Raw genomic sequence first — 23,581 nt, forward strand, 5'->3', positions numbered from 1 at the left:
TCATGGGATCTTAGTTGGGATTGAATCTTTGTTGAGATCAGATCTTTAATGGGATTGGATCTTTGTTGGGATCGGATCTTTGTTAGGGTCGGATCTTTCTATGTTGAGATCGGATCTTTGTTGGGATCGGATCTGTGTTAGGATTGGATCAGATCTTCAGTGGGATTGGATCTATGTTGGGATCAGATCTTTCTTTGTTGGGATCGGATCTTTGTTGAGATCGGATCAGATATTTGTTGGGATCGGATCTTTGTTGGGATTGGATCAGATATTTGTTGGGATCGGATCTTTGTTGGGATCAAATCTGTGTTAGGATTGGATCAGATATTTGTTGGGATCGGATCTTTGTTGGGATTGGATCAGATCTTTGTTGGGATTGGATCTTTGTTGGGATTGGATCTTTGATGGGATCGGATCTTTGATGGGATTGGATCTTATTTAGCTTACTAGCAATTTTTGTATCTCCAGTTAACCTGACTGCACGTCTTTGGACTGTAGGAGAAAACCGGAGCACCCAGAGGAACCCACATGGTCACGGGGAGAACATGCAAACTCCACACAGAAAGGACCCAAACCGCCCAGCCTGGGAATCGAACCCAGGACCTTCTTGCTGTGAGGCTACAAGGCTACCCACTGAGCCACCGTGCAGTGCTATATATAACTGTTATGTAAATGATGCGAGTGCATTTGCAGCTGCACCTCTATCCTGAGCGGACGTACGTGACGTCCCCGGTATAGCGGCGTTTGTTAAATGTTTCTCCTCTCAATCATTTTCTTTTCTGTAACAGAAAACGACTTTACTAAAGCATCAAAATTCATTTACAAACCTTTAGTCCAGGTTCGACCCCTGTGGCACTACGAGGCGGCTCTGACAGGGAAAAAACGCCCACGTTTCATTTGAAATATAATTGCTTGGGATGAGAGCAAAACGCTTTTCATCTAAATGCAAATGCTTCCGTCGCTGGTGTAAAACTGTAAGACGGGACGGAACACGCCGGGTTCAGAGTAAAAAACCCTACACGCGGATTCAGCATCAATTTAATCGCTGGCTAACAATGGTGCAACATACCGCCGCCTCCAAAAGTTTATACACAGTTTAATATCAGATACAAATCAGACTGGAAAAGTCGAGCAGCGTGTCGGTAAACGTTTAGAATCTGAGTGAACACGAGCAGTTATAAAGCTAGAATACTGGACGAGTGATTAGAAAGTCGCTGGTTCAAGCTCGATAATGCCAAGCTGCCACTGTTGGACTCCTGAGCAAAGACTTTATTCCTCGAGTCAAGTCCACCAATCCATAGTGTTGAGTTTTAAAGACGTTGAGTTTCGAGGTATTTTTCCCCATAAGGATGTTTGGAGAACCTGTTAATGCGTCCATGGTCCCTTGGAGCTGCAGATATTTTAGTCTCATGTAAAATAATGAGGTTGTTTTTGACACTTAAACACTGAAAATAACACAAATATAATATAAACACACTGAAATACAATTACTAACAGTTACACATCAATAAAAATACAATAAAAGCTACACTTTAGTTTTACTGCTTTATTCTTTCCTGACGCTTTTTAGTGGTGTAGATGCTTGATGTTGGAATACCGTATTCCCTTCAGCACCGGCGCATTCACATGAGAAGTGACAAAACTTCTTTTATGCTGCTATGAAGTGTGACGGCGGTGCACAAAACTTAGCGTGACTTATTGTAGTAAAACAGCGAGTGAGGAATGTGATTAGTGGAGGAACTTATGAGCAGTAATAATGAAGAGAAGTTTAGTGCTCCTGTCTCCTTCTTTTACTACATTAAACCACGTTAAGCTTTATTCTGAACCAGAAGCGTTTTAGACTCTGGGAGAAGCTGATTCTGATTCTCACCATTTCTCAGAAGCTGGAGCTGTAACACAAGTTTAAAAGTGAAACAGGGAGGAGAATCCAGATAAACACAGATACACGTGGAGCTGTAACCCTGGATCTGACGCTTATTCCACACTGATGCAGGTTCAGCTCAGATTCACACGCTGGTGAGGGTTTACTGCTGAACAATGCGACAGTCGGACACACGTCGAGTTTAGGGGAACAAATTTCTCTATGAATGGCGTCGAGTTTCAAATATTTCGAGTTTAGGGGACGTCGAGTTACAAGGTACTGCTGTAAATACTTAAGATTTTTATACGCCGTTACGCATCTGCAGCATCAGCATGATGCCATTATCAAAACCTCCACAGCACTTAATTACGACCCAAATCAGGTAGGAAGCAGAAAACTAATGGTGCCCCAGTTCATCTCTAACAGCTACAAACGAGCTTCAGGAAAAATGATTTCTTAATATTTTATGACCAAAAGCAGGAAAATAAAGAATTTTCACTGGTTGGGTTTGAAGGATTAGATGCCCGAGGCAAAGATTCAACCTTCATCTGCTCCCTTCAACCCTGTGGAATATAGAATTAAATATCTGCTCTCTAAAATGCATTTTGAATTGATGTTTATAATGTTTATTTCTTCTCCACAGAGAGCTTCTCCTCACGCTGGCGCTCGGTCAGGTTCTGTCTCTGCTCATCTGTGGCATCGGCCTGACCAGCAAGTACCTGGCCAACGATTACCGCGCCAACACGCCCGTGTTCCAGTGCTTTCTCAACTACATCCTGCTCTTCCTGGTCTACACGACCACACTCGCAGTCAGGCAAGGTAATGTACACTGCTAGCTCTGACTACTTTTATTTGTTAGCTACATACTTATTGTCGGGAACGACTAAAAATGTGCAAAATCTTTGATACAGCGTGACAGGAAGATCGTTCGAATGTGTAAACAAACACGTATTGTAGATTTTATATATTCAATATATAAAGGTTTTTATGCTAATAATGCAAAAAATTCCGTCCCCAAAATAAAAGACGTAAGTGATCAAGCACGTCCTTGTAAAGCTTTAAACCCAGGACGTCTTTTCATCCTCAGACGAGCGTTTGCAGGCGGCTGGACGCTGTTCTGAATATTGATCTCAGTTTTTCGGGGATGCTGCCTGAGTGATGTGAGGGAGAGTCGAACCGGCTCGATGTTCAGAGTAAATACAGTAAAATAAAAGCCGTCTCTGGTGATTGAAGTGAACCGAGTATGGGTGTGGGTGTGTGTGTGTGTGGGGGGGGGGGGGGGGGTATTCTGGCTTTGAACTTTGAGCTTTTATCCTCATTACTGTTTGATGTGGACGTCCCTCCGGGGCCCCGGGATCTCTCTCTGACGGCTCCCTTGGTGATGGGGAACAGTGAGTGCTGGACAGATAAAATGAGACGTTATGATACTGTAAAGATCACCGGTGATTGATTTTAGCCGTTTTAAAATAGTGCAAAATTTCTTATCATTTGTAAAAACAAATTACTTCTTTACAAATATTCTTATATATATATATACAGTGTATCACAAAAGTGAGTACACCCCTCACATTTCTGCAGATATTTAAGTATATCTTTTCATGGGACAACACTGACAAAATGACACTTTGACACAATGAAAAGTAGTCTGTGTGCAGCTTATATAACAGTGTAAATTTATTCTTCCCTCAAAATAACTCAATATACAGCCATTAATGTCTAAACCACCGGCAACAAAAGTGAGTACACCCCTAAGAGACTACACCCCTAAATGTCCAAATTGAGCACTGCTTGTCATTTTCACTCCAAAATGTCATGTGATTTGTTAGTGTTACTTGGTCTCAGGTGTGCATAGGGAGCAGGTGTGTTCAATTTAGTAGTACAGCTCTCACACTCTCTCATACTGGTCACTGAAAGTTCCAACATGGCACCTCATGGCAAAGAACTCTCTGAGGATCTTAAAAGATGAATTGTTGCGCTACATGAAGATGGCCAAGGCTACAAGAAGATTGCCAACACCCTGAAACTGAGCTGCAGCACAGTGGCCAAGATCATCCAGCGTTTTAAAAGAGCAGGGTCCACTCAGAACAGACCTCGCGTTGGTCGTCCAAAGAAGCTGAGTGCACGTGCTCAGCGTCACATCCAACTGCTGTCTTTGAAAGATAGGCGCAGGAGTGCTGTCAGCATTGCTGCAGAGCTTGAAAAGGTGGGGGGTCAGCCTGTCAGTGCTCAGACCATACGCCGCACACTACATCAAATTGGTCTGCATGGCTGTCACCCCAGAAGGAAGCCTCTTCTGAAGTCTCTACACAAGAAAGCCCGCAAACAGTTTGCTGAAGACATGTCAACAAAGGACATGGATTACTGGAACCATGTCCTATGGTCTGACGAGACCAAGATTAATTTGTTTGGTTCAGATGGTCTCAAGCATGTGTGGTGGCAATCAGGTGAGGAGTACAAAGATAAGTGTGTCATGCCTACAGTCAAGCATGGTGGTGGGAATGCCATGGTCTGGGGCTGCATGAGTGCAGCAGGTGTTGAGGAGTTACATTTCATTGAGGGACACATGAACTCCAATATGTACTGTGAAATACTGAAGCAGAGCATGATCCCCTCCCTCCGGAAACTGGGTCGCAGGGCAGTGTTCCAGCATGATAATGACCCCAAACACACCTCTAAGACGACCACTGCTTTATTGAAGAGGCTGAGGGTAAAGGTGATGGACTGGCCAAGCATGTCTCCAGACCTAAACCCAATAGAACATCTTTGGGGCATCCTCAAGCGGAAGGTGGAGGAGCGCAAAGTCTCGAATATCCGCCAGCTCCGTGATGTCGTCATGGAGGAGTGGAAAAGCATTCCAGTGGCAACCTGTGAAGCTCTGGTAAACTCCATGCCTAGGAGAGTTAAGGCAGTTCTGGGAAATAATGGTGGCCACACAAAATATTGACACTTCAGGAACTTTCACTAAGGGGTGTACTCACTTTTGTTGCCGGTGGTTTAGACATTAATGGCTGTATATTGAGTTATTTTGAGGGAAGAATAAATTTACACTGTTATATAAGCTGCACACAGACTACTTTTCATTGTGTCAAAGTGTCATTTTGTCAGTGTTGTCCCATGAAAAGATATACTTAAATATCTGCAGAAATGTGAGGGGTGTACTCACTTTTGTGATACACTGTATATATGGGATGATAAAAGACCATCTTATTTATCTTGTCTTGTCCTTTTTTGTCTTATATTACCTTACTTTATCCTACCTTACCTTACCTTGTCTTGTCTTACTTTACCTTGTCTTATCTTGTCTTGTCTTATTTCACCTTACCTTACCTTATCTTACTTTACCTTGTCTTATCTTGTCTTGTCTTACCTTACCTTACCTTCCCTTACCTTGTTTTGTCTTGTCTTGTCTTGTATTGTCTTACCTTCCCTTACCTTGTTTTGTCTTGTCTTGTATTGTCTTACCTTACCTTACCTTGTCTTACTTTACCCTGTCTTATCTTGTCATGTCTTACCTTACCTTACCTTACCTTAAATTACCTTGCCTTGCTATGCCTTGCCTTGTCTTACTTTACCTTGTGTTGTCTTGTCTTACCTTACCTTGTTTTTTTGTCTTGTCTTGTATTGTCTTAACTTACCTTGCCTAGTCTTGCATTGCCTTGTCTTATTTTACCTTACCTTATCTTGTCTTGTCTTACCTTACCTTATCTTGTCTTGTCTTACCTTACCTTATCTTGTTTTGTCTTGTCTTACCTTACCTTGCCCTACCTTGTTTTGTCTTGTCTTGTCTTACCTTACCTTACCTTACTTTTTGTTGTCTTGTCTTACCTTACCTTACCTTACCTTGTCTTGCATTGCCTTGTCTTACTTTACCTTGTGTTATCTTGTCTTGTCTTACCTTACCTTGTATTGTCTTATCTTACCTTACCTTGTCTTGTCTCGTCTTACCTTATCTTACATTGCCTTGTGTTGTCCTACCTTACCTTGTCTTACCTTGCCTTGCCTTGTCTTACCTTGCCTTGTCCTACCTTACCTTACCTTGTCTTGCATTGCCTTGTCTTACTATCTTGTATTGTCTTACCTTACCTTACCTTACCTTACCTTACCTTACCTTGTCTTGTCTTATCTTAAATAAACAAATTTTAACAGGCACATAAACACAAAATGAGCTTCTACATGAACACCCCCTTGGGGAGGCTTTATGTTACAACTTGTAAACCACAGTGGGACCAGATTGCCAAAATTGTATTAATTAAGTTTATTTGGTTTTGTGTTTTGATGTGTCGTTTGTGCTGCCTGGGTCACAGTAAAAATCATGAGCAAAACGTGGGTCACTTGAAAATACGTTTAAAAACCCTGTAGTTTTTGTGCTTTTGTGGCCGGTAAACTTTCTGCGTGACCAGGCAGGACCTGGTCCTTATTTTAAAGAGGGAGAGGCGACTGAGGCGCGTGGCAGAGTGGGTGGCGCCGAATTGCATTGCCCTCTTTGTTGCTCCCTTTGTTTTCATCTGGTGACTGAGGAACGTAATTAGGCGCTTCGGTAAACACGGTGTGTGTGTGTGTGTGTGTGTGTGTGTGAGTGTGTTATACACGTTGGCATATGTACTGTAGTTTAGCTTTTCTTTTTTTCAGTCCTCCGTTCCCAACTTCACGGCTCATGGACTGGCACGACCCTCGCCCGCTGCTCAGACTCCTCTCTGGTGCAGCAGAATTGGGGTCAGTAGATGAAGGAGGATTTAGGGAAGGGTGCACCGACTGTACCCCAGCCCAGCATTCTCACTCTCTTGTTCTCTCTCTCTCTCTCGCTCCGATTGGTGTTGCTTATCACCGGGAGAGATGAGACGTGACTCAACGTATTAATGCCGCCGTCCCGTTGCTAATTACGCTGATAGGAACGCGTCTGCCGATGCCAGTCATGCCCGCCTGGTGTTATTAAAGCCGACTTCTTATGTGCCAATTAAGAGGAATCGCTGCTCGACTGATCGGAGGAGATGTTTCTGCTTTTAATTAAAGCTCAGAAAACTTTTAGACAGTTGACGAGTCTGATGGGAGAAAAAATCTCTGTACACACATCATTTTTTATTTTATTTAAAGCTGCAGCTGTCACGTGGGAAGAAAGGGACACAAATGCAGAAGTAAAATTATAAAAAGATATTTTATTGATTAATAAGGACAACAGAAAAGGTAAACAGCTAACATAAAATAAAACAAAACCCAATCGGAAACTCCGACGGAAGCTGACAAACACCGATCTGAAAAGGAGAAAAACAAAAGAGAAAGGTTACACAACGGTAAGGCGTGGATTCGAACCGGGGATGCTGGCGTGACTGCCGATTACTTTCCGGAGTTGCCACCCAGCGGTTACAGAATCCAATGTTCCGTTTAACTAAAGGCACTGATGCCGAAGTTACCACCAACGCTAAAACAGCGCGGAGTGAAAGCCGCTAATGCTAATGTTAGCGTTTTAAAGAGACAGCGATAAAGAGTCTGCCCAGCAACTGCACGAGAGCTGGGCAGCTGTAGAGAGTGTGGATTCGAACCGGGGATGTTGGCGTGACTACCGAGTACGTTCCGGAGTCGCCACCCAGCGGTTGGAGAATCCAATGTTCTGTTTGACTGAAGGCACTGATGCCTAGGATATAACCAGCGCTACTAGAGCACTGAGTGAGACCGCTAAGCTAAAGCTAGCGCTGAAACAAACAGCAGTTCGAGGACTGCGCGGCGTCGCACCACACTATTTCTAAGAGGACGAAAGAAAACCCTCATACCTCAAACCTTGCGGTTTTACTTACCCTAATGGCCTAGCGCCACCAGGGCTACCACCTATAACTAAACAACAGTGTGGACGAGCTGCCACAAGAGACCACAAAACAAACAAAGGTGCGACACCCACTGCTGTGTAGAGCTGGCTTAAATAGCCAGCCCCACAGCTGTGGGTGATCAGCACTAATTGGAAGGTCTGGTATAAGAGACCTTTGTTTGCTGAGCTCTGTAACGTCTGTTTCGCTGGGAACCCGGGGCACGTTCACCAGCTACCACAGACCTCGTTATAGAACCCCCTCCTCTAGGGACAGCTCCTGAGGTCCCAAGACCCGCAGCACGGTTCCGTCGGAACTCGCGGATCAGTTCAGGGTCCAGGATCTGACGAGCCGGTACCCATGAACGTTCCTCAGGGCCGTAACCTTCCCAATCCACCAAGTATTGGGTACTACCCTGAACCTTCCTGCTGTCAAGTAACCGGCGAACCGTGAAGGCAGGGGCACCCTGGATGATACGAGGGGCGGGAGGTTGGGGAGGGGGTAAAACTCCCCCGCACATAAATGGTCGGAGATGGGAGACATGGAAGGTTGGATGCACTTTCATGCGGGGAGGAAGCTCCAACCTATACGTCACCGGGTTAATCCGCCTTACCACCTTGAACGGGCCAATGTACTTGGGTGCCAACTTATGTGGAACACCTCGAACGGGGAGATCCCTCGTTGATACAAGTACTCGTTGGCCTGGCCGGAAGGTAAGAGCCGGCTGCCGCCTGCGGTCAGCTTTGCGCTTCACAGAGCGCTGGGTGGCCACAAGTGCCTGCCTAGCTTTGCGCCAGGCGGCGCGGCAGCGGCGGACCTGAAGCTGTACAGACGGGACCGCTACCTGCTGCTCTTGCTCAGGAAAGAGCGGAGGAGGGTACCCGAACTGAGCCTCAAACGGTGACATGCCGATCGCCGAATGATGCAGGGTGTTGTGAGCAAACTCTGCCCACATCAGCTTATCCGACCACGTGGTCGGATTCCCTGCCGTCAGGCACCTGAGCATCTTGCTCAGATCCTGGATAAGCCTCTCCGACTGCCCATTCGACTCCGGGTGGTAACCGGAGGATAAGCTGGCCTTCGCGCCAATAATTTGGCAAAAGGCCCGCCAGCACTGGCTCACAAACTGTGGGCCCCGATCTGACACAATGTCTGAGGGGACCCCATGTGCTCTCACCACATGATTCAGAATGATCTGCGCAGTGCCCATGGCGGATGGTAGCTTGGGCAGTGGGATAAAGAGGCAAGATTTGGTAAACCGGTCGACAATTACCAATACCGCCGTGAACCCTCTGGACTTAGGCAAGCCTGTCACAAAGTCCAGGGCAATGTGGGACCACGGTCTAGCCGGTATTGGCAACGGATGAAGAAGGCCCCTGGGGCGCTCTCTGGGACTCTTGTTAAGAGCACACACAGAGCAGGCGCGGACAAAGTCACGTACCTCATTCTCCATCCCCGGCCACCAAAATCTTCGGCGCAGCAAGACCAGGGACTTGGTCACGCCTGGGTGCGCCGCAAATGGGGAAGCATGAGCCCACTCGAAGACCTGACGCCGTACGGATGAAGGTACGTACAGTCTGTCAGGAGGTCCCCCACCGGGGTCGGGTTCCGCCCGTTGGGCATCCCGAATGACCTTTGATATGCCCCAAGTGATTGGGGCCGCTATCTGGGTCGAGGGGATCACGGGATCAGGTCCGGTCTCCGGCCTGGTCGGTTCCCACTGTCTAGACAGAGCGTCCGGTTTGACGTTTTCGGACCCCGGTCTATAAGACAGTGTAAAGTTGAACCTTCCAAAAAATAAGGACCACCGGGCCTGACGGGAGTTCATCCTCTTGACTTGCTGGATGAATGACAGATTTTTGTGATCCGTCCAGACAAGAAAAGGATGTTTGGCCCCCTCGAGCCAGTGTCGCCACTCCTCTAACGCCAACTTAATGGCCAAGAGTTCCCTGTCTCCAACCGGGTAGTTCCGCTCGGCTGGAGTCAGGCGGTGCGAGAAGAAGGCACATGGATGTAGCTTCTTCCCCGGCCCCACTCTTTGGGACAAAACTGCCCCAGCCCCGACCTCGGAAGCATCCACTTCGACAACGAAGGGTTCCTCTGGGTCGGGCAACTGCAAGACGGGAGCAGTTGTCAAGAGTGTTTTTAGCTTGTCGAAAGCTTGCTGGGCCTGCACCGTCCATTGGAACGGACCTTTGCCTGTAAGGTCCGTTAACGGGGCGGCGACTGAGCTAAAGTTCTTAATGAAACGCCGAAAAAAGTTTGCAAAGCCCAAAAACCTTTGCAGTTGGCGTAAAGAACTGGGAGTTGGCCACTTCTCCACCGCAGATACTTTAGCCGAGTCCATGCGCAGGGTGCCCTCGGACACTACAAACCCCAGAAACGAGACCGTGGGGGAGTGAAAGACTGACTTCTCCAGCTTGACAAACAGATGGTTGTCGAGCAAGAGCTGGAGAACTCGTCGGACATGCCCTATATGCTCGTCGATGGACTGACTAAAGATAAGAATATCGTCTAAATAAACATAGACGAATTTACCAAGAGTCTCCCGCAAGACCTCATTGATAAATCTCTGGAAGACTGCGGGGGCATTCATTAACCCAAATGGCATCACCGAGTACTCATAGTGGCCAGTGGGCGTAATGAACGCAGTCTTCCACTCATCCCCCTGCCTGATCCGGATCAAATTGTACGCGCTGCGAAGATCGAGCTTTGAAAAAACCGATGCTCGCTGAAGGGCTTCGAAAGCCGTGGCCATCAGCGGCAGCGGGTACCGATCCTTGATCGTAATGGCATTCAGACCGCGATAATCGATACAGGGGCGCAGGGTGCCGTCCTTCTTGTTCACAAAAAAGAACCCTGCCCCAGCTGGGGAGGAAGAAGGACGGATGAACCCCTGTTTAAGCGCCTCACGCACATACTCCTCCATAGCAACCTTTTCTAGGCCGGAGAGCGAAAAAAGGCGCCCCCTAGGAGGAGTAGTGCCGGGCAAAAGGTTGATGGCGCAATCGAACGGTCTGTGGGGGGGCAAGTCCTGCGCCCGGGACTTGCTAAAAACCTCCCGTAAATCATGGTACACAGGAGGAACAGCTGCCAAATCCGGAATCGCCATCTTGGGTTCGGACGGCTCGGGGCTCGCGCCGCCTTGCAGTAGGCACGAGTCCCGACACTGCGTTCCCCAGATAAAGATCGATCCGGTGGCCCAGTCGATCTGGGGGTTGTGTCTTTGCAGCCACGAATACCCCAAAACCACCTGGAGGTGAGGAACGTGAGTCACAAGAAAGGTGATCCGTTCCTCGTGGTTTTCCAGGCGCAACGTGAGAGGTCGCGTCTGGTGGGTTATCGGGCTGCCCGCTACAGGTCGGCCATCCACAGCATGGACCGACACTGGAGTTGTTAGCGGTTGGACCTCAATCCCCAGCCTGTGTACCAGGTTGATGTCTATGAAACTCTCCACCGCGCCTGAATCCACACAGACCCGAAGGTCTGTGTTTCCCAGGCCCCAAAGCAACCGGGCCTGCAGAAATAGTCCTTGGGCAGGGATGGTAGTTCGGCTCACTCCCGAGTCCCTAGCTCGAGAGCGGCCTGCTAGTTTAACGGCTGCCGGGGTCGGGCAGACGGACCCGAAGCCGTTGGGGCACCAGCGCGAGCTGACCCCAACTGCATGGGCTCAGGATCCAGGACAGGCGGAGGCGAATTGGGAGAGACCTGCGAGCGGGTGAACGGGGAACAAGTGCCCCGTTCCCGGGCTCGCTGGCGAAGGCGGGTGTCTATGGCGTTGGCCAGGACATAGAAGTCCTTAAGAGTGGTAGGAGGGTCCCTGGTGGCTAGCTCGTCCTTCACCTTACCAGACAAACCACGATGGAATATGGCAGTAAGGGCCCCCTCGTCCCAACCACACTCAGCCGCGAGCGTTCGAAACTCGATTACATAATCGGCTACTGACCGAGCACCTTGGGTAAGCTCGAGTAGACGAGGGCCTACCTCACGGCCACCCGAAGGGTGAAAAAAGGTCTCCTTTATAGCTTCCTTAAAGGAGCTTTCCGAAAAGCATTCTGGAGCATTTTGCTCCCAGAGGGCAGTAGCCCATTCTAAAGCTCGGCCAGTCAGCAGGGAAATTATGTATGCAACCTTCGATCGCTCCGTAGGGTAGCGAGAGGGTTGCAGCTCAAACGCAAGGGCACACTGGAGGAGGAAGCCACGGCACCTCTTAGCCTCTCCCGAATACCTTTCGGGAGGCGAAATAGGGGTGTCGCGGTTTCCGCACCCTCCGGAGTGGGTAGGAGAGTGGGCAGGGGGTTCAGGACCGGACCTAAGAATTGGCGACTGCAGGGTGAGCGCAGCTACCCGCTGCGCCAACTCGTTTAGGGCCACCTCGTGCCTGCCTAACGCTACCCCTTGATGACGTAGAACGTCCGTAAGGGGTGGAACTTCTGCTGCGTCCATGGTATGGTCGCACCTTTCTGTCACGTGGGAAGAAAGGGACACAAATGCAGAAGTAAAATTATAAAAAGATATTTTATTGATTAATAAGGACAACAGAAAAGGTAAACAGCTAACATAAAATAAAACAAAACCCAATCGGAAACTCCGACGGAAGCTGACAAACACCGATCTGAAAAGGAGAAAAACAAAAGAGAAAGGTTACACAACGGTAAGGCGTGGATTCGAACCGGGGATGCTGGCGTGACTGCCGATTACTTTCCGGAGTTGCCACCCAGCGGTTACAGAATCCAATGTTCCGTTTAACTAAAGGCACTGATGCCGAAGTTACCACCAACGCTAAAACAGCGCGGAGTGAAAGCCGCTAATGCTAATGTTAGCGTTTTAAAGAGACAGCGATAAAGAGTCTGCCCAGCAACTGCACGAGAGCTGGGCAGCTGTAGAGAGTGTGGATTCGAACCGGGGATGTTGGCGTGACTACCGAGTACGTTCCGGAGTCGCCACCCAGCGGTTGGAGAATCCAATGTTCTGTTTGACTGAAGGCACTGATGCCTAGGATATAACCAGCGCTACTAGAGCACTGAGTGAGACCGCTAAGCTAAAGCTAGCGCTGAAACAAACAGCAGTTCGAGGACTGCGCGGCGTCGCACCACACTATTTCTAAGAGGACGAAAGAAAACCCTCATACCTCAAACCTTGCGGTTTTACTTACCCTAATGGCCTAGCGCCACCAGGGCTACCACCTATAACTAAACAACAGTGTGGACGAGCTGCCACAAGAGACCACAAAACAAACAAAGGTGCGACACCCACTGCTGTGTAGAGCTGGCTTAAATAGCCAGCCCCACAGCTGTGGGTGATCAGCACTAATTGGAAGGTCTGGTATAAGAGACCTTTGTTTGCTGAGCTCTGTAACGTCTGTTTCGCTGGGAACCCGGGGCACGTTCACCAGCTACCACAGACCTCGTTATAGCAGCGAGTGTTTTTGTGGTGTTTTAATCTCATTTAAAGCTGCAGCTAGTGTTTTTGTGGTGTTTTATTTCATTTAAAGCAGCAGCGAGTGTTTTTGTGGTGTTTTATTTCATTTCAAGCTGCAGCGAGTGTTTTTGTGGTGTTTTGATCTCATTTAAAGCTGCAGCGAGTGTTTCTGTGGTGTTTCTATCTCATTTAAAGCTGCAGCGAGTGTTTTTGTGGTGTTTTTATCTCATTTAATGCTGCAGCGAGTGTTTTTGTGGTGTTTTTATCTCATTTAAAGCTGCAGCGAGTGTTTTTGTGGTGTTTTGATCTCATTTAAAGCTGCAGCATGTGTTTTTGTGGTGTTTTTATCTCATTTAAAGCTGCAGCAAGTGTTTCTGTGGTGTTTTTATCTCATTTAAAGCTGCAGCGAGTGTTTTTGTGGTGTTTTGATCTCATTTAAAGCTGCAGCGAGTGTTTTTGAGTTGTTTTATTTCATTTAAAGCAGCAGCGAGTGTTTTTGAGTTGTTTTATTTCATTTAAAGCAGCAGCGAGTGTTTTTTGTGGTTTTTTATCTAATTTAAAGCTGCAGCAAGTGTTTTTGTGGTTTTTTATCTCATTTAAAGCTGCAGCGAATGTTTTTGTGGTGTTTTTATCTCATTTAAAGCTGCAGCGAGTGTTTTTTGTGGTTTTTTATCTCATTTAAAGCTGCAGTGAGTGTTTTTGTGTTTTTTTATCTAATTTAAAGCTGCAGCGAGTGTTTTTGTGGTGTTTTTATCTCATTTAAAGCTGCAGCGAGTGTTTTTGTGGTGTTTTTATCTCATTTAAAGCTGCAGCGAGTGTTTTTGTGGTTTTTTATCTCATTTAAAGCTGCAGCGAGTGTTTTTGTGGTGTGTTCAAAGCGGCAGTCACACAAACGTCCAGTTTAAGGTACAAATTTCTCCAGAAAGATTTAAAGATTTAAAGTTTAGAGGACGGGTTACAAGGTACCGCTGTATATACACACACACGATGATTTAAGGGTGTAATCGTATCATACAGTACCTATGTCAGCCACCTATATTGTGTTAGACTAGCTGTACCACTTCTTTTTATTTATCAGCATTGCTATACAGACGCCTGGCAGTGTAAGGTGCGCCCTATAAATCTGAACTATAGATTAGGTTATTGTGCCCCGCGCCCATCTGTTTCTTAGTGGCGTGATTGAAAGCAAACGCTCCCCGAATCCACCACCGTTCTACAGGATGATATCTGGGCAGCATATGCTTCTCACACCTATTGTTCTCGGAATGGAAAATACAGCGTTTTCTGGTGCCAGCGCTCGCCTCTCCAATCTGTCAGCACTGAGCCACGCGCTGCCAGGTGGATCCTGTCCAACAAAAAGTGTCGCGGCCGCAGTCGCTAAAATCACATCGGAGCCAAAAATACTAAAAATACCACAACTAACTGACATTTTTTTGCACTGTAATACCTCTCTGACTGGAGACCGTTACATGTATGCAGTAGCCAACTTATTCTGTTCATATAGTGACATTTACATTTACATTTTTTACATTTTCAGCATTTAGGAGACGCTTTTATCCAAAGCGACTTACACAGTGAGCGGAACACAATGAGCAATTGAGGGTTAAGGGCCTTGCTCAGGGACCCAACAGTGGCAACTTGGTGGTGGCGGGGCTTGAACCGGCAACCTTCTGTTAACTAGTCCAGTACCTTAACCACTGAGCTATCACTGGCCGAGAGACCCGTATCACGCACGGAGAGTTACGCACCGATCTCCATTATCCCCCGTCTCTGTGCAGTACATCGATCAGCCAGCAGAGGGAGTAACTGCAGCAGTTGTGAGGAATCCCTTGGACAAGCCGATCATTGTTCATATATCTCTGGTGTTTGTTAGTTCCAGAGGTAGCTTAGTGGTGAAGGTGCTGGACTTTACAATCAGATGGTTGCCGGTTCAAGCCCCACCTCTTCTAAAGTGCCAGTGTTGGTGCGAGGCCCTTAATTATATTTATTCACAGTTTTATGTGAATGATGTTTTTAATGTGTCACGCTACAACAACCGCTAATAAATAGATCATATAAATTTGCTGATATGCCACAACGGTTTAGGGAAGGCCCTTTCCTGTTCCTTGTCACAGAGCGGGCTCTATAAAGACATAAAGGAAAGCTCGGTTTAAAAACTAATCTCCAGTGTTTTGCACAGATCCCTGACCTCAGCCCCACTCAACAGCTCTGGGATGAATCGGAACGTCACCTAAGGCTTTATGAACCGCCATCTGTGCCCGGCTATACAAACGCTCTTTGGATTAAATAGGCTGGCACAGTGAGGGTGATCGTCCTCAGGCGTTTGCCAGTAAGTCAGCCCCCTATTGGGTGTGTGTAGGATTTTTATAAGTGTGTGTGTGTGTGTGATGTTAGTACAGATGTTAAACCGTGTCCCGTTTCCACTCGGACAGAAAATCGATACCCGTCACCGTCCGTCCACCGTGACTGACCTTCATCTTTGTTCCGTCAGTACGAGCCTTTAATTTGTCTTGTGATCGTTTATCGAGCTGGTGCAGCAGGTACAGACGGTGGTGCACAGCATCGTGGCTTGTGGTGACCTGGGTTCCATCCTTCTCTAATCACTGTCTGTGGTGAGGTGGGCAGAGTGTTTGCTGCCCTGTTCATGTGACTGTATGACTAAAATGTGGACTTTAAAACATGAACTTTATTTGTGCTCCCACTGATTTGGGTTACAGGATCATGCCCACCTGCCATGCCATTATGGCCAGCGGAGAGCATGGAGGCGCAGTGCACTCATTGTGTCGGTTCTCTAAAACAACAGGGCAGTTGTAGCCTAGTGGTTAAGGTACGGGACTAGTAAGCATAAGGTTGCTGGTTCAAACCCCACCACTACCAGGTTGCCACTGTTGGGCCCTTGAGCAAGACCCTTAACCATTAATTGTTCTCTAAAACAAGAGTCTCCGCGCCTCATCGAGTGGTAATTCTGTCCAGATAAGGAAGGGGGTCCCTGTAATAAAAGGGCAGTTGTAGCCTAGCGGTTAAGGTACTGGACTAGTAACCAAAAGGTTGCTGGTTCAAACCCCACCACTGCTAGGTTGCCACTGTTGGGCCCTTGAGCAAGGCCCTTACCCCTTAATTGCTTGAACTGTATACTGTAAGTCACTTTGGATGAAAGCATCTGCTAAATGCCCACTACAGAGTTGCTTCCCTGTTGAAACCATGATGGTCTTCTTGCTAAGGATCTAGGACGCTCTTGTGGCACCCAGGACAGGCAAGCTCCTACGAGCGGGCCCCATGTGTAGAGCCACGCTGGGCACGGACTGTACTCTGTTTATAGCCGCTCCCAGAGTTCACTTTCTTTAGTCGTCGCATGTTGGTGGATTGAGTAGCTGGCCCTATGGTGATAACCTTTCTTTATGATTTTTTGTGCACACGTTGTGGTACTTTTATTAGTTTATGTTATTTTGGCCACCTCTTGTGATGTACCTTGTTGGTTTGTGTGTCTTTAGCCACAACTTATCCTGCAGTGAACCAACAAAATAGCCGAATGTTGGGATTCTTCCATATAAACATATTTAGACACAGAAAGTTCCACTACAGTTTTAAGATGAATTCATAAAGCCAGCACAGATGTCAGAAGTCACGTCCTAATACGAGCTGAATTCTTCAATTATGAAATAAAACATAATGTGTGTTTGGAAATAATGGGCGGCAGCGTTTAAGAACACGACTAATGGCCTCTCTGAGACGCCCGTTCTCCCATGAGTCTCTGCCGGCCGTGTTGGCCGCTGTAATTGCTGCAGAAGGATTGAGCTGCTGAGGTAATGATATTATTTATTAATCTGGATGATGCTCCCGGCTTTGTTTCGACCGAGACCATTCAGGGGAACGAGGCAGAGCTTTTAGCTCCTAAGAACAAAGTCAATTTGATTGTCGAACGGGGATTTATTGTGCTCCGAAATGCATCATGGGACGCCGTTCGGAGGAAGCTAATGGGAGATCGGACTCCGTTTGTGATCCTACAGTTTTGATGTCGAGGTTGTACCATGGGTTTATGATTACTGCAGTGTTGCTATAAAATGTGCCACTTTCTAAACGAGATTTTTCATGTGGATTATGGCATGGCAAGATCGGGCAGCTTGGCATCACTCTATATTATAAATATTATATTATCCGCTCTACCAGTTCGGTTCCGTCGTGAGGTCCAAAAATTCCCAAAAAGATAAGTGTGCTGAAAAACTGGATGAGCAGGTTTCCCAACAAAGAAGCTGGCAAGTCTGAGAGGAAGAGACGGTCATATATAGAAAAACTCTCACCTGAAGCAAATTAACGCTAAGGAAGTGTTCACCAATCATCTGCGCCTCCGTGCCCCCTCTGCAGGTCGAAATGGCAACGCAGAAGGACACGACCCATAACTTGTCCACGTAGTCCTGGCACTCTAGTAAGCCAGACTGGCATTCCATTTCGGATCTGTTGAACCTGTACGAGCCCTCGACATGAAGAATTCTGAGCACGCAGTCACGGCGCCCGGTACACGAGCCGGCACATTTTTTAAAGAGTGTGTGTAATAATAATCCGGCGGGCACCGCGCTCCGGGTCAATCACAAGTCCTGGCAGTTCGGAAGAAAAGCAATTTAAAAGTGCGGGTGCAGGAATAGAAATGTGTTAGCGATAAAGATCAGCTCCCAGAATGCAACATCTACTGGGCAGCAGCATGGGGAGAGGACTTGTACTGCACTGGCAGATCGGTAATAGTCACACACACACACACACACACACACACACACACACAGTCAGTAAATACTAGTTTACACTTTCCTTGGGTCTGTGTAAGAACGTGGTGACCCGTCCTGCTCCCTATACCTACCTGATCAGCGCCTCAGTAGAGAGGATTCTAATAAGACCTGAAGCTCATAATCAGATTAGTTAGACGCTCTACTTCACTGCAGTTTTAGCTTATTATGCTAACACAGTTAGCCTCACGCCAGCTAACGTCTCCCTCCGTGTACCAAAAACACTTAAACTGTCCCTGACGCCCCAATTTACAAATAAACCCACACTCGTATAATTACACCTTTGTACAGATTACACATCAACCAGAATTTATTTACATGTGAAAAGAACTCTACTGATCTCAAACCTTTGGTCCACACTGTGGACAAATGATCAGCTATTATACACCGATCAGCCATAACATTAAAACCACCTCCTTGTTTCTATACTCACTGTCCATTTTATCAGCTCCACTTACCATATAGAAGCACTTTGTAGTTCTACAATTACTGACTGTAGTCCATTTGTTCCTCTGCATGCTTTGTTACCCCCCTTCACCCTGTTCTTCAATGGTCAGGACCCCCACAGGACCCCCACAGAGCAGGTATTATTTAGGTGGTGGATGATTCTCAGCACTGCAGTGACACTGACATGGTGGTGGTGTGTTAGTGTGTGTTGTGCTGGTATGAGTGGATCAGACACAGCAGCGCTGCTGGAGTTTTTAAATACCATGTCCACTCACTGTCCACTCTATTAGACGCTCCTACCTAGTTGGTCCACCGTGTAGATGTAAAGTCAGAGACGATCGCTCATCTATTGCTGCTGTTTGAGTCGGTCATCTTCTAGACCTTCATCGGTGGTCACAGGACGCTGCCCACGGGGCGCTGTTGGCTGGATATTTTTGGTTGGTGGACGATTCTCAGTCCAGCAGTGACAGTGAGGTGTTAAAAACTCCAGCAGCGCTGCTGTGTCTGATCCACTCATACCAGCACAACACACACTAACACACCACCACCATGTCAGTGTCACTGCAGTGCTGGGAATCATCCACCACCTAAATAATACCTGCTCTGTGGGGGTCCTGACCATTGAAGAACAGGGTGAAAGGGGGTAACAAAGCATGCAGAGAAACAGATGGACTACAGTCAGTAATTGTAGAACTACCAAGTGCTTCTATATGGTAAGTGGAGCTGATAAAATGGACAGTGAGTGTAGAAACAACATCTTATGGCTGTACAAACTGCACGTCTCTGATCCTCTGGTCCAGGGTGCTGCTTCTCTCCAGGTATTTGTGGAGTTGAGGAAGTTCTGCAGTATTATTTTTTGTGCTCTATTTGCATCTTTAGCATATTTTCACTCATGCTGTGTTGCAGGAGAGGAGAATTTACTGGCCATCCTGAAGAGACGATGGTGGAAGTACATGATCCTCGGACTGATCGATATCGAAGCTAACTACCTGGTCATCAAAGCGTACCAGTACACCACGCTAACCAGCGTACAGGTGAGCGCTTCAGGACGGTACGGCTATGTTACTGATGATGTTTTAGGATCGTTCGGGTGTGTCGGTTCCACGCCGGGGTGCCAGCGCTTGTTCTGAGGTCGTGTGTGTGGCGTGTTTTCCAGCTCCTGGACTGTTTCGTCATCCCCGTGGTGCTCTTGCTGTCCTGGTTCTTCCTGCTGGTCAGGTATAAGGTGTTGCACTTCGTGGGCGTGGGCGTCTGTCTGCTGGGCATCGGCTGCATGGTGGGGGCCGACGTGCTGGTGGGACGACAGCAAGGATTGGGTAAGCACACACACACACACACACATTCATACGGACACACACACTCACACATTCACACACACGCACACACACACACACACTTACACTCACTCATACACACACACATACACCCTCCCTATAGCACAGCAATGCTCCGTGTGACTGATTCCTTATTAAATATGAATGAATCGACTATAAGATCACAAAGCCTGCAAAGAATTTTAAATCAGACCCAATGTGCTCAAAAGTATGTGGACGCCACTGTTCCAAACTCCATAATGACGTGGTTTGGTGAAAAGGATATCCAGTAGTTATCAAACACCACTGAGATCAATTGAACCCCCTCTTGAATGGGCACAAACCCCCACAGAAATCGTGTGGATGCTGCACACACAGCTTTAGCTCATAGACACATATACTGTAAATATATATACTGTATATAAATGTATACACTCACAAACATACACACATTACCTTATTATGTATATATACACATGTTATACACACACATACTGTACATACATACATACATACATACATACATACATATATATACTGTATATATATATAAACACAAACTTCATGTATAAATACACACACAAACATTATGTATATACACACATTATACACACAAATGTGTAAATGTATACACACACACAAACACCATGTGTATACAGTATATACACACACAAACATTATATACACCCAAACAGTATATATAAATGTATACACACAATTATTGTATATAAATGTATACACACAAACATTATATACACCCACGAACATTACGTATATATACACACGTTATACACACGCATACTGTACACACATATGTATATATATAAACACAGTATATACGCACACAAACATTATATAAACACAAACATCATATATAAAATCACATACAAACACTATGTATATATTTACATATTATATATATATATATACACACCCACAAACATTATATAAACAAACATCATGTCTAAATACACACACAAACATTATGTATATACACACACATTATACACACAAACATGTGTAAACATATACACACACAAACACTATGTGTATACAGTATATACACACACAAACATTTTATATAAATGTATACACACACAAATACACACAATTATTATATATAAATGTATACACAAACAAACATACACACACACATTATGTATATACACACGTTATACACACACATACAGTACATACATATGTATACATACTGTGTATATAAACACACACAAACACTATGTATATACAGTATATACACACAAACATCATATATAAAATCACACACAAACACTATGTCTATTTACACACACATTATATATCCACACAAACATTATGTATATACAGTATATACACACACAAACATCATACACACAAACACTCTGTATATATACACACATTGTATATACACACAAACATTATATATAAACACAAACATATCCATATAAACACACAAACACTATGTATATATACACACATTATATATACACACAAAACATTATATATAAACCCAAACAAACCCAAACATATATATATATATATACAAACACACACACACATTACATATGTATACACACACTAACATTATTTTGTGTGTATAGAACAGCCGATGATTCAGTGATATAATGTGATATAATGTTTAAACTAAATGATAGATGAGAACGTATATTTACATCTTAAATCTCTGTACAGGGGACCATAAGCTGCTGGGGGACCTGCTGGTTTTGGGCGGGGCCACACTGTACGGCATCTCTAATGTGTGTGAGGAATTTATAGTGAAGAACCTGAGTCGGGTCGAGTTCCTGGGCATGATGGGACTCTTTGGTTCCTTCTTCAGCGGCATCCAACTGTAAGTGTTCTTCTTCATCACCCCCTCCATCCGTCCCCCAATCAGGACACCAATCCGTGATTATAGAAATGATTATAAAAATGACCGTCTATGGGTGAGGGGGATGGCCGAGGCCTTGCAATAGGTTGGCGTCATGTCTGGGGTGTATTAGTGCATTGTGCCCAGTGACTCTGGGGAAGCCTGACCCGCCGCAACCCTGACCAGGGTAAATAAGTGGTAAAGCATGAAAATGAAATGTAAAATTCTGAGGAATGGCACCAAACGCACCGCTAAACAATTTTGCTAGCGTGACTGTGACTGGCTTCCCACCCGTTCTGCTGCGTTTCCTGTAGCCAGCTGGCACTGCCACCCTAGCCGGATGAGTCTGCCAATCCCGGACCGAGTGGGATTTAGTTCCTCCCCGTTTGTTTTCTCTACACACCAGAATGAGCTGTTTAGATTCTTCACTCTCCAGAAATCTCCCCAAATCCTCCGACTGGAACCCAGATCAGCAGCCGCTCTGGTTCCAGTGGGCGGCGGCCAGTGAAGCGCTCACTAATGCGCCGGTGTCCATGTCTCAGGGGCGGAGTCTAAGCATGCCAACCGCTAATTAGAACAAAACTCACTCAGGTGTAAAAGATGCTGCGTTATGATTATTCAGCTCCGGTTTCCTTCTATAGTCCAGAGACATGTGGTAACGTTAACTGGAGATGCTAAAAATGATGTGTGTGACCTGTGATTGACTTGTGACCTGTCCGGGGTGTTTCCTATCTTTCCCCAGTGAATCTGACCCACTGCGTCCCTGACCAGAATAAAGTAGTGAGAAAACAGACAAATAATTGACTGATTGATTAAGTAATTGATACTATTAAGGTAAACAATTCAGATTGGTATCTTGATGCGAAGCACTTGTTGGCAGTTACAGTTACAATTTTGGCCGCTTTCTTTTAACAAAATGACTTCAGTCCCCACAGGTCTTTTAAAATATATTTATTATTATTATCATTTATATAATTATTTATTATTTATTTTATCATAATAATAATATTTATTTATTATTATTATTATTTATTATTATTATTATAATTATTGTTGTTATTATTAATGTTTTATTAATATTATTATTATTATTATTGTTGTTGTTATTAGTGTTATATTATTTATTTTTATTATTATTTTATTATTGTTATTATTATTATTTTTATTATTAGCAACAGAAAAGCAGCTCAAACTTAACACACTGTACGGCCAAAAATATTCGGACGCCTGACTGTGAGCTTGTCGGACAAACTGTATTAAAATAGAGGGGCGTCTGTGTGATCTTGGGTGCCTGACTCGGACAGGACCTCAATCTCGGGCTCCCGGGGGTGGGGGACAGTGGATGGACGGACTAATCCCTGCAGTCAGAGTAGAAAGAGGTCAATCCCGTTACCCTTCCAGCACTCGGAGTGATTGTGTTGTTACAGATGGGTGGAGTGGAGACTGAAGCGCTTGTCATGTGCTTCCTCCGGTTCTTTATAGATACCTGTTTATATTTTGGTGTCATCCCTCGCCGACCTCCCTCACGACAAACGTGTTGTATTTCTTTTGTTTCAGAGCCATCATGGAACACAAGGAGCTGCTGAGGGTGCAGTGGGACTGGCAGATCGGTAAGATTAAACCCGCCTAATCACCTCACTAAAACGTGGCTGAATAAATATCAGGGGATGACATGCGGCGCTGATTAAAAACCCTGTCGCTGGATTATCACACATCACAAGTTCTAATCTCAGCTCTGCTACCGGTCGGCTGGGCGTCCCCTAGCGGGCAAAATCAGCCACTAGTCTACTGGGTGGGAAAAGACGAGACTAAAAAGTGGGCGGGGGCTTCAACACTGTGTAAGGACCCTGGTTAGTAGAAGTGGAGGAACGTGGAGATCAGGGCGTGACTCTCCGTGCGCAAGACTGGGGGGGATAAGAAGGGGTCGGTGGTGCGCACACAAGTTGGAGGGAGGGCGTGTCAGGAGAATATACCCTCCTCGTACACCATCGGGGTCTCCAGCAGAGGAAGAGGAACTGGCTATGACTAAACTGTGCCTCGGCGTCAGTGGTACCATCACACGTGCAGATGGGCACCGATGCCCCTCATACCATAACACATGTTGG

At 46.0% G+C, this 23,581-nt stretch overlaps 1 protein-coding gene across 1 annotated transcript in view; it reads left to right on the forward strand.

Moving 5' to 3' along the window:
* The window catches only part of slc35f1 (solute carrier family 35 member F1), a 51,373-nt gene that overhangs the window by 17,288 nt on the left and 10,504 nt on the right, over positions 1-23,581 (forward strand). The window contains exons 2-6 of the mRNA XM_063001486.1: positions 2,505-2,680; positions 19,206-19,333; positions 19,456-19,615; positions 21,302-21,458; positions 23,034-23,086. Coding sequence (XP_062857556.1) covers positions 2,505-2,680; positions 19,206-19,333; positions 19,456-19,615; positions 21,302-21,458; positions 23,034-23,086 — 674 coding nt within the window. The remainder of the gene's footprint in view (positions 1-2,504; positions 2,681-19,205; positions 19,334-19,455; positions 19,616-21,301; positions 21,459-23,033; positions 23,087-23,581) is intronic.

This window comes from Trichomycterus rosablanca, chromosome 9 (genome assembly GCF_030014385.1).
Source record: "Trichomycterus rosablanca isolate fTriRos1 chromosome 9, fTriRos1.hap1, whole genome shotgun sequence".
NCBI classification, from domain to species: domain Eukaryota; kingdom Metazoa; phylum Chordata; class Actinopteri; order Siluriformes; family Trichomycteridae; genus Trichomycterus; species Trichomycterus rosablanca.